At 41.9% G+C, this 13,772-nt stretch overlaps 1 protein-coding gene across 7 annotated transcripts in view; it reads left to right on the top strand.

Moving 5' to 3' along the window:
• NEURL1 (neuralized E3 ubiquitin protein ligase 1) overlaps nt 1-13,772 on the top strand; it is a 146,834-nt gene that overhangs the window by 88,011 nt on the left and 45,051 nt on the right. For all 7 annotated transcript variants that reach the window (XM_051800692.1, XM_051800699.1, XM_051800695.1 and 4 more), the window contains 2 exons: nt 168-409; nt 4,131-4,452. In XM_051800692.1, the coding sequence (XP_051656652.1) occupies nt 168-409; nt 4,131-4,452 (564 nt within the window). The remainder of the gene's footprint in view (nt 1-167; nt 410-4,130; nt 4,453-13,772) is intronic.

The raw sequence follows: 13,772 nt of genomic DNA, 5'->3' as shown, positions 1-13,772 counted from the left end.
GATGCTCTAGAAACCCTCAGTGATTTACAGGGTAAGGATTTGGCTAGCTTTTTTTCTTTGATCTATAGTTTTTCTCTGAAGTACCTCTGCTTTTTTTTTTTTGCATTGAAAATTACCTTGTTCCTCATAGCAGATTTGAAACCCTTTTTTTCCCATTCTGCTTTCAGATTCCATTGGTGGGTCGTTTTCAAATTCCTCCCACCGATGCCACCACAAGCAGAAGCACTGTCTCCCCATCCCACAGTGTGGAACTCTGTCAATCAGCCCTCTGCTTTTCCATCCTCACACGAAGGGATCCCAGATCATCATGGACACAACACAGAAGGCGGTGAAGCGCCAGGCTAGCTTCTGCAATGCCATTACCTTCAGCAACAGGCCTATTGTTATTTATGAACAAGTCAGGCTTAAGGTGAGTAAATTATACCTTCCCTTTTTGCCATGGGAGCTGCTGTGAATGAATGCTGGGGTGTACCAGGCTTTGTTGCTTGCAGCAGATCTCTAGCCCTTCCTTGAAAAGCACAGTAGTCAGATCTTGGCCTTAAAGATCTGTGATCTTCATTGGTACTTCTGCTTTTGTCACTGTGATTCTTGGAGCCACAGGTACAGACTGCTGTAGAAACTGGGAACAAAAGGGAAATCCGTGTTCCAAAGACAGTTGTCTTGATGTTAGACAAGAACAACAGATTAAATTGAGATTGCTTGGAAAAAGCAAGAAAAAAGGACTGTATTGATTAGTTTGAAAGGCAGCAGCCTTAATATCTCCCTACCCAGCATGTCCTCTAGGCTTTGTTCCCTTCCTACAGAGGAGTTTTGCTGGCAGGCTAAGGGAGGTTGAGGAGTTCGTGAAGGCATTCCAGTCCCCAAGGAGCACTTTTGTTCCTGTAAACAAAGCAGCAATGAGGGCTAGTCTCAGTGGAGGTGAGAGTCAGCCTCTCCACAGCCAAGACATAAGAGATGAAAAGGACCTGGAAGTGAAGGTGCTTGCTTGTGTGCTTGGCAGGGAAAACAGAAGGGTTTGGATGAAAGGAGCAGTGAGTGCAGTCACAGTTACTGTCTAAGAAAAGAATTTTTCTGTCTGTCTGCTGACTGCTTTGTTGAATCAATCACCTGACTGTGGTAGCCCAGAGGATGGAATTCATACTCCTGGTGCTGCAGCTGGCACAGGAAATTCAACTCCTCTAACACACCATGCCTCCATGTGCATCAGGAGCTGCTTTCTCATGAAGAAACTCCTCAGTCTCCTTAAGAACTGAAGCACTTTTTAGCCCTTAAGGAACTTGGAGCCCTTTGAACTTCATCCACAGATAGTTCCCAATCTTTATGCCCTCTGATTTGTGGGACTGTGTTTTTCTGCTCTTAGCTGATTTCATGCCTTACTTTGGCACAGCGTAGGTCATCTTATTTGGCCACTTTAGTTCATGGCACACGTGAATGATCTGACTGCAAATCCTTCATTTATGCAGGAGTTTTCCAGGAGGTTTTTCAGCATATAGCTACCGAGTCTGAATGATCTTGCTGTTGCCCATTGCTAGAGGTCACAGAGTGCTGAGACCTACAGCAGCAAGTCAGCCTTCCCTGCCTCTTCCCTTAGAGCCAGAAAAGGAGCAAGGAATAAGGAAGATGCTTCCTTTTGGACATATACAGAGATTTCAGTGATTTCTGGTTCAGGCCTGTGGGTAGAAAATCCCTCCTACGGGTTTGTTATGTTTCCTGTGGAGCTCTTCTGTTTCCATCCACAGTGGAATCCCAGAGGACTCACTCACATTGCCTAATGAGATTTTTTTTCCGTGTTGGCCAGCAGTTTCGACAACCAACTGCGAAAATAATCTGGGAGAAGATGAAAGCATTACTTTACTTTTGAAGACACCATCAGAGATTTGAGTGGATTTAGTGGTTTAGGCAAAGGTTCTGGGTTATTTGTTTCTTTCTCATTCTGAAACAAGGTAGCTATCTCTGGAAATTCACACTTGTTTATGACTGTGTATTTTAGGATTTTAGCTTGCATAACATATGTGAAGAATACGCATGCGAATCTGCACAAGAGATTTATAAGCAGAGCTCCTGCTGACTCCAGTGGGAAGGTCTCATGGCAGTAATCAACAGGCTTCACCAGAACTTGTACTCTAGGGATGGATGAAAATGTGAGAACATCTTTGCTTTTATGATAAGTCCATCATGTAATTGCCTCACTATTGTGTGTGCCTACGGAAAACAGCATCTTAAATCTTACCAGCCGAACACTAACCATGAACCCACCCATTCAGGTCCTGTAAAGTCTAAACTCTGTTTGGAAAATAGAAGAAAGAAGTAAGGAGATTTCATTCTATTTATTAGGTATTGTATCTCACATTTTGTTCTCAGATTTTTTTTCAGCTTTGGGAATATGGGAATATGGCTGTCAAACAGCCTCAGAGATATATGTCCCAGTATGGCTTCTTCCATGTAATTCAGGGCATTGCTAGGGAGTGGAATGAGGTTCTCAAAGATGGCACAAGGCAGTAAAGATCAGGAGCCTGAATCTCTGGAAGCAGGCATGGCTTAGCAGTTTGGGTGTTGATTCTGTCTTTTCCTCCCTTTCTGGTACCCAGTGGACCTCCCAAGCTTTTCTGCTAGCAGTGGCTGCTGAAGGGAGAATTTGGTCCATCATTAACCATTGCCTTTTTTAGCAAAACTGTGTTTCCTTTGTCCAGCTGTGTCTAATTCTTGGCAGGCTTTATACTTGATTTGAATTTGGATATTAGTTCGCCTGTGGTCAGACTGTATTGAGAACTGTTTATAGGTGCTGATTAATACATGGAACATGTGCAGCCTCAATTACCATATGAATATTTACTTCACACAGCCTGTGATTGCTGTGAAGTACTGGCAAGAAACTAAATTGTACAAATGACAATGAGGCTGTATTTATCTTAGACCCAAAAGCTTTTAGGGCTTGTGGTAAATTTTCTGCAATAAATAATCCAGACTTCTTCTTGGAGAGTGTGTATTGTGTTTCCCCATTTTGTCACATGCATGCTTGGTTCACCCCAGTTCTGCTGGGGACACTCCTGGTCAGAGGAACAAATCCCAGCAGGTTTGTACTCAAAACAAGAAAATGTGAGATAAATATTCTCCAAGGACATCATCTCCATCTGGGGACCATACTAACTCTGGAAGACTCCTTACTTCCATGGGAAAAATGTGACTTTATAACTGGGTAGTGTTTTGGATGTCCTGCATGTGTTTAGGACCTGCTGCCTGCTCCCCTCAGATCCCCTACAGTCCAGGGCTTAGTTCTTGTGAGAAGAAGCTGATGACTCTGGAGGCATCTGTGATCCATTGTCCTGCTGTCTCTCTGGTACAGAAAGGTGGATATGAGATGTGAACCATTCCAAAAACTAAAGCAGACTCTGTTCCTGACCCCAGACACACTGAGTCATTGCGTACTGACAGGTGGAGTGTAGTTGTGCACAACATGTTTTGAAAAACACCACTCACAGCTGAAATAAATAGGTTTTTCCCAATCATAAGATAACATCTATTTTTGCCTCCTAATTGGGTATTTAATAAAGTTAGATACTTTAAATTGTGCTTTCCCACACACAGGTTCTCTGCTACAAGGCTGTGATCCAGTATGACAAGCTAAACATGGGAAAGACTGTCTTTAACTTGTTTAGGAAACCCAGAAAACTGCATGGTGGTAACTGTGATTCTGGAGTCTCTGCTTTTCCTTCAGGTCGTGAGAGACCCCATCATCTAAGAAGTATATGGGGAGAACTCTGCTGCTGCAGGTGCTGAGATAAAAGGTCTTAGGGTCAGTTTTTGGCACATTTCGGGAGAGGATGATTCTTAAGCCAAAAAGAATTACCCTAGAAACAGAAGTGAATCATCATGCAGCTGTAATTACATTTCACCTCTCCACGTAGATTTAATTTGATGTATGTAGTTCTAAATGTGGGCATTGTATCCTAAGTGTGCAGCATTGCTGCTTGCAGCTGAAAAAGCTACAGCAGTGTTTGGTGTGTAAAATGTTTCCTAAATCTGGTGGGGTCATCTGCACGCTGGCCACCAGTGTTTGATGCATAGAGCTGGTAGTGTTAAAGTAGATGTTCCAGTGCCAAATGCTGTTATTGCTGCTGTTATCTTTGCAGATCACTAAAAAGCAGTGTTGCTGGAGTGGGGCTCTTCGACTTGGCTTTACTTCCAAAGATCCATCGAGGATTAACCCTGACACTCTGCCGAAGTATGCGTGCCCTGACTTGGTTTCCCAAAGTGGGTTTTGGGCCAAGGCTCTGCCAGAAGAGTTTGCAAATGAGGGAAACATCATAGCCTTCTGGGTGGACAAGAAGGGACGGGTTTTCTATCGAGTGAATGACTCCACCGCGATGCTCTTCTTCAGTGGGGTGAGGACAGCAGAGCCCCTCTGGGCTTTGATCGATGTCTATGGACTCACCCGTGGAGTGCAGCTCTTAGGTGAGTACCTGGGTCCAGATGTGCAGGGATGATGCTGAACCTGACAGGGCCTGTCCCCTCCCTGAGCTGGGACAGATGCAGGGAAGCAGCTGTTGCTCCTCCCCAGAGCATCTCACAGCCTCAACCTGGATCAGTGGGTATTTGAAATGCAGCAGGTAAATATAACACCATTGGGAGGTGGGAAACAGCTGCTGCAGTATAGCACTAGAAGCCATCTCTAAGTAAGTGGATTTCTGCTCAGAGGTGTTGCTTTGTCAGAGCTCAGAGCCTGGAGTGTGTCATATACCTTGTAAGACTTTATTTTTATCTCATTTTCTGCTTTCCCCATGCCAAAGCAGGAAAGTGCATTTTACGTGCTGTGGATAAATTCTTCCTGGATGGCACTGTTACGATTTTCTGGCTGGTTTAATGGACAGATTTGAAACATGGCTGTCTTCCAAATTACCTGAGCAACACTGTGGCTGGTTTTTCCAAAATGTTGCTTTCCCAGAGGAGTTTGATTTGTCAGCATGCAGCCTTACATTCACTGGGAGGCAAATCGCAGCACTTCTCCATGTAACAGTAATTTCATGGCTCTTGTTTTCAGCATGGAAAAGGTTAGATAGTACCTGCTGATCTTCAGGAGCTGAAGTTCCTTCTGAAGATCAGAGATCTTGGCTATTTCCTGTTGTGCAGTCTGCTAATCTCTCTTAGAGTGATGACTTTATGGTACATATGAAAAACTTTATTGAAACTTCTTTCTGACAGTTCTGCCTCCTTTCTGCATTCTGTGTGGTATTAAAAAATCTGGTGGCAGGACTGCCTGTAGCTACCTATATGGTAAGGAAGAGGCATGTGGGTTCTGGAGATGAAGAAATGAGACTGACTTTGTTGCAAAAACTCCTGGCCCAAGATAGCACAAGGCAGAGGAATTGAAGAATTTCTCAGCAGCTTTTTCTTTTTTTAGGTGCAGAAAGATTTATCTTTTGTTATGAATCAGTTTGAATCAGAGCCACTAGGCAACTATTCACAGGCCAAGGTGGTGATATTCGAATTGGGATGTAGAATTTGGGTAAGCGTCACACAAAGGGTTCAGTTAGGAAGAGTTTACAAATGACTCCAAGTCCTCTGTCTATTCTTGCGAGATTTGGCACCTCCACACTGCTCTGCCTGATTAATGAGGGTCCATAACTCTGCATTATGTGTTTCCTTTCAAAACACCCGAGAAATCATTTCCTATCCGTCATCCGCCCCTGCGTTGTCTGAGCATCTTCCACATCCCCTTTCACGAGGGAAATGTGACTTTTGCCAGCCTCTGACTTACCTCCAGTCCAAAAGGCTCATGACTCTGGTGGGCATGAAGTTCCTGAATGAAGCAAGCAGCTTCTGAGTTTACACAGTTGGCGTGGAACTCAGAGATGTGTTTATAGCTTGTTCCAGGAGCCTTCAGCAGGCTTTAAGCCTAGCAACTGTGCTGAAACGTCTTCGACCCCAAGTCCTCTCTATCTGCATTCATTATTAAACAGCACTAAAAGTCAGAGAAGGGAAATTGTTGGCTGTGCTGCCCCTGGATCCTATAGACATACCCGCTACAATGTTCTGCATGCCTGTTTTAGTGTAGCAGACCACACATATAGTACAGGACATCTTGCCAAAAATGCCTGGGACTTGACAAATGAATTTCATAGCTTAGCTACAAACATATGGTTGAATTCAACCTGGTATGGCATGCAGGGCATCTGATAGAGGCTGGGGATGCTGCAGTGGTATGTTGAATAGAAGAGCCTAGCATTTCAGATTCCAGTTCGGTGATTTATTTCCCCCTAACCCCAAACATGTTCCTTCTTTTCAAACCTCACTGTTTTCTAATGCCTGTAGGGTTATAGGGTCATACTGCACCTCTGCACTGCCTCCACTTGCTTTTATGTGTATTTCACCCAAGAGTCCGATCAAAAGTTTTATCATTTCTGGTGTCTTTCTGTTTATTGCAGAATTGCTCCCTTCCTACTCCCAGTAATGTAACTTGACTTCCAAAATGAGACTTGCCCAAAGACCTGCAGCAGTAAGTCCTGTGTCACAGCAGGGTCTGAGCTCTGCAGCAGAATGGACAGTGTACATTTATGTTCCCAAAAGTGACAACTTCCAAAACTGCACATTTTTGTTTTGCTTATCTGCATTACACTGGTAAATCAGTTCCAGCTAAAATATGGAACCCAGTAAAGCAGGAAGGTGACCAAATCTAGTGACATTGTTCCTGTCTTACAGATTTAATTAAGAGAAACTTGAACAAAATGGGGGCAAAGCCTGTGAGAAATAAATGATTTGCCAGAGGTTGTATAGCAGTGACACCTGACTCAGAACTGCTGTCAGCCTTGTTGCCCAACTCAACCCTGCCTCTCTCTGTCTGCATCACAGGCATTGCGTAACACTCTGGCATCATTAAAAAGCAGCTGGTTTGTACCTTCATTTTTCATTTCCTCCTGCTTATGGCTTTACCCACAGCATCAGCCTTACTGATAATTACCCACATGTCACTAATGCTGTCAGTGCACAGGTGTATATGGCTGTCACAGATGTTCCTGAGTCCGACTGCCCTTGCTTGTGTGTTCAGAGGCATAGCCCTTTAAGGAGCTTCTTTGCCGGCTAGATTTTGAAATAAAACAGGTGAAAAGGGCTTGCATCGTCCACTGCATCACAGCCAAGGGGAATTTGAACTGAGTTGGGCCATGGTTTGCCTGTCACTGCTGGAGTGAGTCAAACTGAGGGACTGGCTTAAATCTGCCTTGAAGTGGCTTCAGGGGATGGGGTTCACAGTGCTGACACAGTCACAGGTGAGAGGCTACTCCTTGCCCTCCTCTACCCACATTATAGAGATGGAAAGGCTTAAATTCACCCAGGACTCTGGTCTCTGACCACATAGTTTCACTGGTTTTCTACCACAGTATAAGGGCTTGCATAGAGGAGGCTGTTGCAATGGAGTGCATGCATGTTCTGTGTTTTAGGAGATGAGTTTTAGTGTAGATGCAGGTTTACATGACCTATAAACATGCCCTTATACAGTGACTCTCCTGCTGACATGCTCAACTTGCAGGCAGGATGGTGTACAGCTCTACTTCCCTTTTTGGGCAGCTAGTTTTGCACAAGTGCACTTTTGCATTCCAGGATAATTTGAAGTAATGTTTACTAGAAATGTGGCTTGTCCTTATGTTATCACTTCAACATACGCACATGCTCATTCACACTTTTTTAAAAGAGTCCGAGAAAAATGGAATATAAACAATCTGCTGCCTTGCTGCTATAATAAAGCATCAAAAAAAGGAAAGGCCCAGCTGTTTAAATCCTGGTGTTTTCAGAGACCTGGAGGAAGGATGGCAGCTCGTGGGAACCAAATGGTGTTGTCTCACATTAACCTGCTTCTTTCAAGGTCTTGGCTAGTGAGCCTGGCATATACACTTTCTGTGGATTCACTGAAGAACAGCAAGGGTGACAGCTTCCCTCAATGATGTGTACATTACAGCATAATGTGTGCTTACAGCATTTTCCTTTACCTTTTGGTGGGGAATTCCAGGTTTACCTGTCCCATGGTGCCTTTTTGAAAATCACCCCATCGTTTTGGCAGTGACATTGCAGTACAGGATTTCAGAATGGTTAAGATTGGAAAGACCCTATGAAGATTGTCTAGTCCTATCACCTAGTGTCTTTTCTTTCAAAGCACAGTGCATGTGCTCTAAAAGTACAGAAAAATGGGACTGCAAAGCAATTATAATTCCAGTATACCTCTCTACTCACCCCGTGTTTCCAGTGTGGTAATGTGAGGAATGGTCTACTCATTTTCCTTAGCCCCATTCATTGCTAGGATGGTCAGCAAGCAAACCCCTTTACCATTTATTACTCTGTTCACACTCTTCTCCCATCCATTCTGAATTTTCATTCATGCGGTATTTCAAAGTATTCTTGTTCTTTTACCAGCACAGGCTTTGAAAACCAAGGATAATTTTATTTAGATTGGCACACTGAGAGGCACCTGTTGAAAGCTGTCTCACCACATCTTGTAAATATAAAATATGTAAAAACCCTAGTAAGACTTTGCAAAATGAGAAAATTTAAATGTGTATGTATTAAATATGCATGTATTAGATTTACTTGAAGTCGAAATAATATAAATATATACTTCAGTCATAAATGTATATACAGATCCTAGTAGAATTCACTAGCAGTGTTGTATATTATATTAGATATTTGAGAAATCTCTTCTTTCTCTGTATCCCCTTCCTAGCTTCTTGTTGCTTTATGTTTGCAATGTATCAAAAATTAAAATGTGAACTGATCCCAAATGGAAATGTACCCATCTTGAGACTCAAGCTGGTGTCTGTTTGACAAGGAAGTTACACATTTTGTGGGGAAAGAAAGAAATGTTTGGTTTTTTTTCTTTTCTCTTGTCAGTTCTTACACAGATTGAATCTCTAGCTCCAGGCCACATTTAGAAGAAACATTAAATAAGCCTCAATTGAGGTAGATTTATGGCCAAATTTCAAGTGTGAATGGTATAAGACTGATGATAAATCTAATTTATCCCATGCATCTGCAGTTTTACTGTGTGGTTATTACTATTTTACTTTCCAAGTGCAAAGCTTATTTTCCATTGCCCACGGGAATCCATTTCTGTTGCTCTTCTGACACGTGCAAATAAGCAGACTGATCTGCTGAGAGAGCTTTGCACTAAACAAAATTGGATAATCAGATATGACTGCAGTGTGTTTTTATAGGGTATTGTTGAAAGTGGAAGCTGTAAACTATTTATCCTTTCTCTGGAAGTCTGTGACTATCTGATGGAAAAGCATAAGTGATTAAATAGAGTCCTGCTTAATAAAGGCAAGATACAGAAGACCTGCAAATAGTCAGTTGTCCTTGTTTTTCCGCATCTCCTAAGGTGAGAGAGAATTTAAATTGCTCATAAAGTTTTATTATCTGTAGCTGTTGTCTCTATGGCAGCTGCAGGAAGCTCTCTAACACAGCTACAAATATGAAAACAGTTTAATAAATAACTAATCTCTTGACATTTTAATTAATCCCTGCTTTGCCTTAGCACCTCTGGAGGGAGGTATTTTTCCAGATGCAATAGGCACCCAAAAGTTACCCACAGCCCCAAGGCAACTCCTTGTGCTTGAAAGTCTGTCTGTCCTCCAGGTCTGCCTGTCTTGGTTGTGATGATAAGACTGCTGGACACAGCACTTTCAAGCAGATCAGAGCTCCTCTTGGCCGTGTGCGTGCAGTGGGTTTTTTTCTGCTTTGTGTGTTTGACTGTAAACAGTGGAGACTTTGTGCCCATGAGCCTGGGGAAGACAACATGCCCCTGCCCTGCCCTCCTGCTGCCTGCACCATCAGCGTGGGGCATTTGGGCTGAGCAGCTGAATGGCAAATAGCAAGTAAGTCCGAACAGAGAGATGCCAAATAGAATAAGGTCTCCGAGGGATCAGCATTTCAGGCTTCACTGGGACTCGATGAGGTGTTGAATTAAAAAGTTGTGCAGAGGCTGTGCATGTTACATATATTTTCTCAACCTTGCTCACGGGATAACCTGTTGCTTTCACCCAAACCACCTTTGCCTTAGCAGGACTGCTTGGGGAGTGCAGACATTGCCACAGGTGAACAGAAAGAACAAAATCTGGCACATAATGTGCTATTGGACACATTATATTCACAAAATGTCCACATTGGCATCAGGAGAGCCTACAAGTGTTCCTGGGTAGGAATAAATTCAGAAGGGATTAGTTTGGCTTTTATTACCCAGACTGAGCAAAAATGAAGACTGTAACGAGACAGAATGACCAGTGGAAAAATCTATTCTGTGCTGTAAAGTTCCATTAGTTCTATTAAGCTGAAATATTGTTCCTAACACAGGCAAGAAGGTCTATATAGTAATATTTCCATGTTACTCATAAAACCCTGACAATTTTAAGTGTGTTTATGTTACACGTATGTGTATTCTGTAGTTCAGATGCTGACACTGCAAAGGTAGGCCTCTCTGCTAAAAAAAAGTGGTGTCCTCACATTAAATATCTGTTGTGATGATTGATTTGGCTGTTGCTTTAAGGAGGTAAATGTTGCTGGTTTAGACTAAGAAGTTTATCTTGCCTTTACTGAGTGTTGGAAGTGTGGAGAGTGTAGTCTAGAAACAGTGGTTCCAATTAAAAGGGCTTTGACTTTCTTTTACTTCTAATAAAGGTATAAACTACCTGAATAATTGAATGTGTACTGAATTTATTACACAGCTATAATTTGTTACAGAAGTTTCTAGCATAGACAGGGCCTTAGACAATAATAATATACCATTTATGGAACAGTGTATTCTTTAGAGAGACGTTTTGAAGAATTCCTTATGTTAGCAAAGATTTTTGATTTACACAATTGGGATAAGGTATCTTTTTTTTTAAAGACATTCTCTTAATGGATAATGCCACATATAATTATATTTTCCTTAGTTTGTCTAGTGTGATTCCTGTTGTAAATCTGTAGGTAATAAATGTCTTTAAAAAAAAAAAGTAGAATATGGAGAATATGTTGGTAGAAGAAATTAATCTTTGCACTTTTCTCAATGCCTTTCTCAAAAATATTCAGCTAAATAGTTTATACTGTTCAAACCTTGGGCTGTAATGCTGAAAGCTAATTCCTCTTCATTTATAAAACTATAGCTTGACAAAAAGAGTGCATTTACTCCAGTTGGAGTAAAGTTGGAGCTGGAGGTGAGTTTTGGATGTGAATTGAGTGATCTGGTGAAAGTATAACAATTTATTGTGCTAATCTTGCAATTCCAGCTATTCCAGCTGTGGAGAACCTTTCCCTTAAGCCTATATGACAGATGACAGCTAAACAGTGCTTACATGATAAAGCTAAACACCGTCCCTGTACAGTATGTCTCTGCTGGCGTGAGATAGCACTTTGTCATTTCAATGTCTAATTGGCATCACAGCTGCTGAATATGCAATTTACTGTACAGAGGATGTGAATTTTTATCCCTGTAGGTGTCTAAGTTATTAAAAAAGTTTGACACCTTTAATAAAATAAAATTGGCTTTTCCATCCGTATCGGCAACAGAGCTAAAAATGAGATGTCTCTGTAGTCCAAAGTCTCCTTTTTTTTTTTTTTTTATTGACCAAGCTGTGTAAGCAGAACTGTTGTTGTTGGATTCAGACTAGAAGTCGTTATCGATAGGCCAACTCTACTCTCAGTTTTACCAGCCTAAACTTGCAGCCACCTGTGGAGTTGCTCTGGTTTTACACTGTGAGCAGAATATAGCCCTGTTTTTTGCTCATTCATCCCTTCTTTTTGGCCAAACACTGAGCAGCAGAAGCTCCTTCAGACGTTGCCTGGCTTGTCCTGAAGAAAACAAAACATTTTGACTCAGGGAAGCTGTGCTGAATCAAACCAGAACCTCTCCTTCACAGAAGTATAGAATCATGGAACGGTTTGTGTTTGAAGGAAGCTTAAAGATCATCTAGTTCCAACCCCCTTGCCATGGGCAAGGGATGCCATTCACTAGATCATCTTTAGGCATACTGAGCTACTACTTCTGTTCTCTAAGGTAATCTATTTGTGTTGAATCAAGTCCTGATTTTGATGCAGATCATCTCTTGCTTATGATGCAGCTGATCCGGCAAGGTGCTGTGCTCAGTGAGATGCTGGACTCCTCTCTCCTGTTCAGACATTTAGGAAGATCTGGATCTTGCATTCCTCTATGACTCTCACTTAATCACATTTTCATGATATGTTCTACTGACAATATTTTTTACATCTTTCCCCTATGTTGTGGCATTTGGTGAAAATATCATGCCTTGTACTGACATGTGCTAGGTAAGCACTTCCTCCTGTTGTCTTGGGAATTATAGCAGGTAATGTTGGCAGAACTTAGTGAAATTTGTACAAAGCACTCCATGTTTATAGGCTTGAACAGTATGTCCAGTCACTAGTTTTGATTCTCAGACATTAGTATTGTTTTGATGTTAAAGCCCTTTAAAAATATTTAAAAAAAATCCATTCCATCTGCTCATATTAGATTTTGAAATGAAACTTATTTGATATTGGTAAATTTTTAGTCTGTAGCTGGGTATAAAAGACTGATAAAACAGATTGCTGGCCAGTGGCTGTGGCTGGTGTGTTTAAGAAGATGAAAATCTCTTGTGATGCATCTGGCTACCAGTGTGACCTGTCCCAGACAATTAATTCTCTTCAGGAAAAAAAAAAAAAATGTTTAACTGCTCTATCTTTTTAAGAGGATAAAGACCACTCCAGGGAAAAAGCCTTTTGAATCCAATAATCCTATTCCCGTGCTGGTACTGTGCCAATAGGTACTGCACCACTTGCGTGGAAAGATCTGAAGCCTCTAAAATCTGTAATGCAGAGCATTCCCTCTTCTGCCTGCCCAGGGCCAGAGGACCCCAGCACCTCAGAACCCCATAGGTGTTCACTGGAACCAGGAGGCTGGTGATAAATTTTCAGTGCATTTCCATAGACATTTGTATTTTCTCCTCATTCTGCAGTGGTGTTTCCCCGGTTGATTTTCATTGCCCTCTCTGGGGTTTGTAGGCAGCAGCCATCACTCTCCTGAGCCTTTCACAGGCATCAGCAAACTGCTGTTATCCCAACACGGCTTGTGTGAAAGCATCTTTCTGACAAAAACACCAGTCTTTTTGGTTTCTACCCCTTGTAGAAACCCCTTTGGTTTCTAGGCCTTGTTTGCTCTAGATAGATCTGATTCAGTTATTCCATGCACTGGAATGTGTATGCTTGTGTCAGGTGAGTCTTGATGCTGCCTACATTTGTCAAAGCACTTTTTTATTGCTTCATTACTAACATGGTAGAGTATTTGAATCTTGTCTATAATACCACTTTGCCAGGTGGAAGAAAATTGGCTTCATGCTGAAGGTCAGAGCTAGAAACAGTTGGACAGAAAACTGAACTGATGGAGAATTTCTCTGTGGAGCTGCAAGGACTGACAATTTCGACTCAACCTAATTGCTCACTCAAGAGAAATACAGAAATAATTTGGTTTTGGGGCATAATCACTATTATGACTATTTGTATGATAATTTCTAGTGCTTCAGTTTTGGATGTGAGACCTAAAAGACCAATGCTCCATAAAAAACAGATAAGCTACGAAAAGTCAAAATAACAATCTGATGGTGAGTCAGAGGGTGCTCTGTGTTGGCAGACTAAAGGATGAAAGCTGGTGGAGTAAAAATTCAAGTGGGAAGTAAAATACTATTTTTTTAAAGTTGTGTAGTTTCCAGTTGGACAGTTGGAACCCATCTTCAATTGGTGAGAAAAGAAGACTGCATAGGCTG

This window comes from Manacus candei, unplaced genomic scaffold (genome assembly GCF_025592945.1).
Source record: "Manacus candei isolate 608988 ecotype Guabito, Panama unplaced genomic scaffold, ASM2559294v1 h1tg000050l, whole genome shotgun sequence".
Classification (NCBI taxonomy): Eukaryota; Metazoa; Chordata; class Aves; order Passeriformes; family Pipridae; genus Manacus; species Manacus candei.
This window is presented reverse-complemented; position numbering and strand designations above follow the sequence as displayed.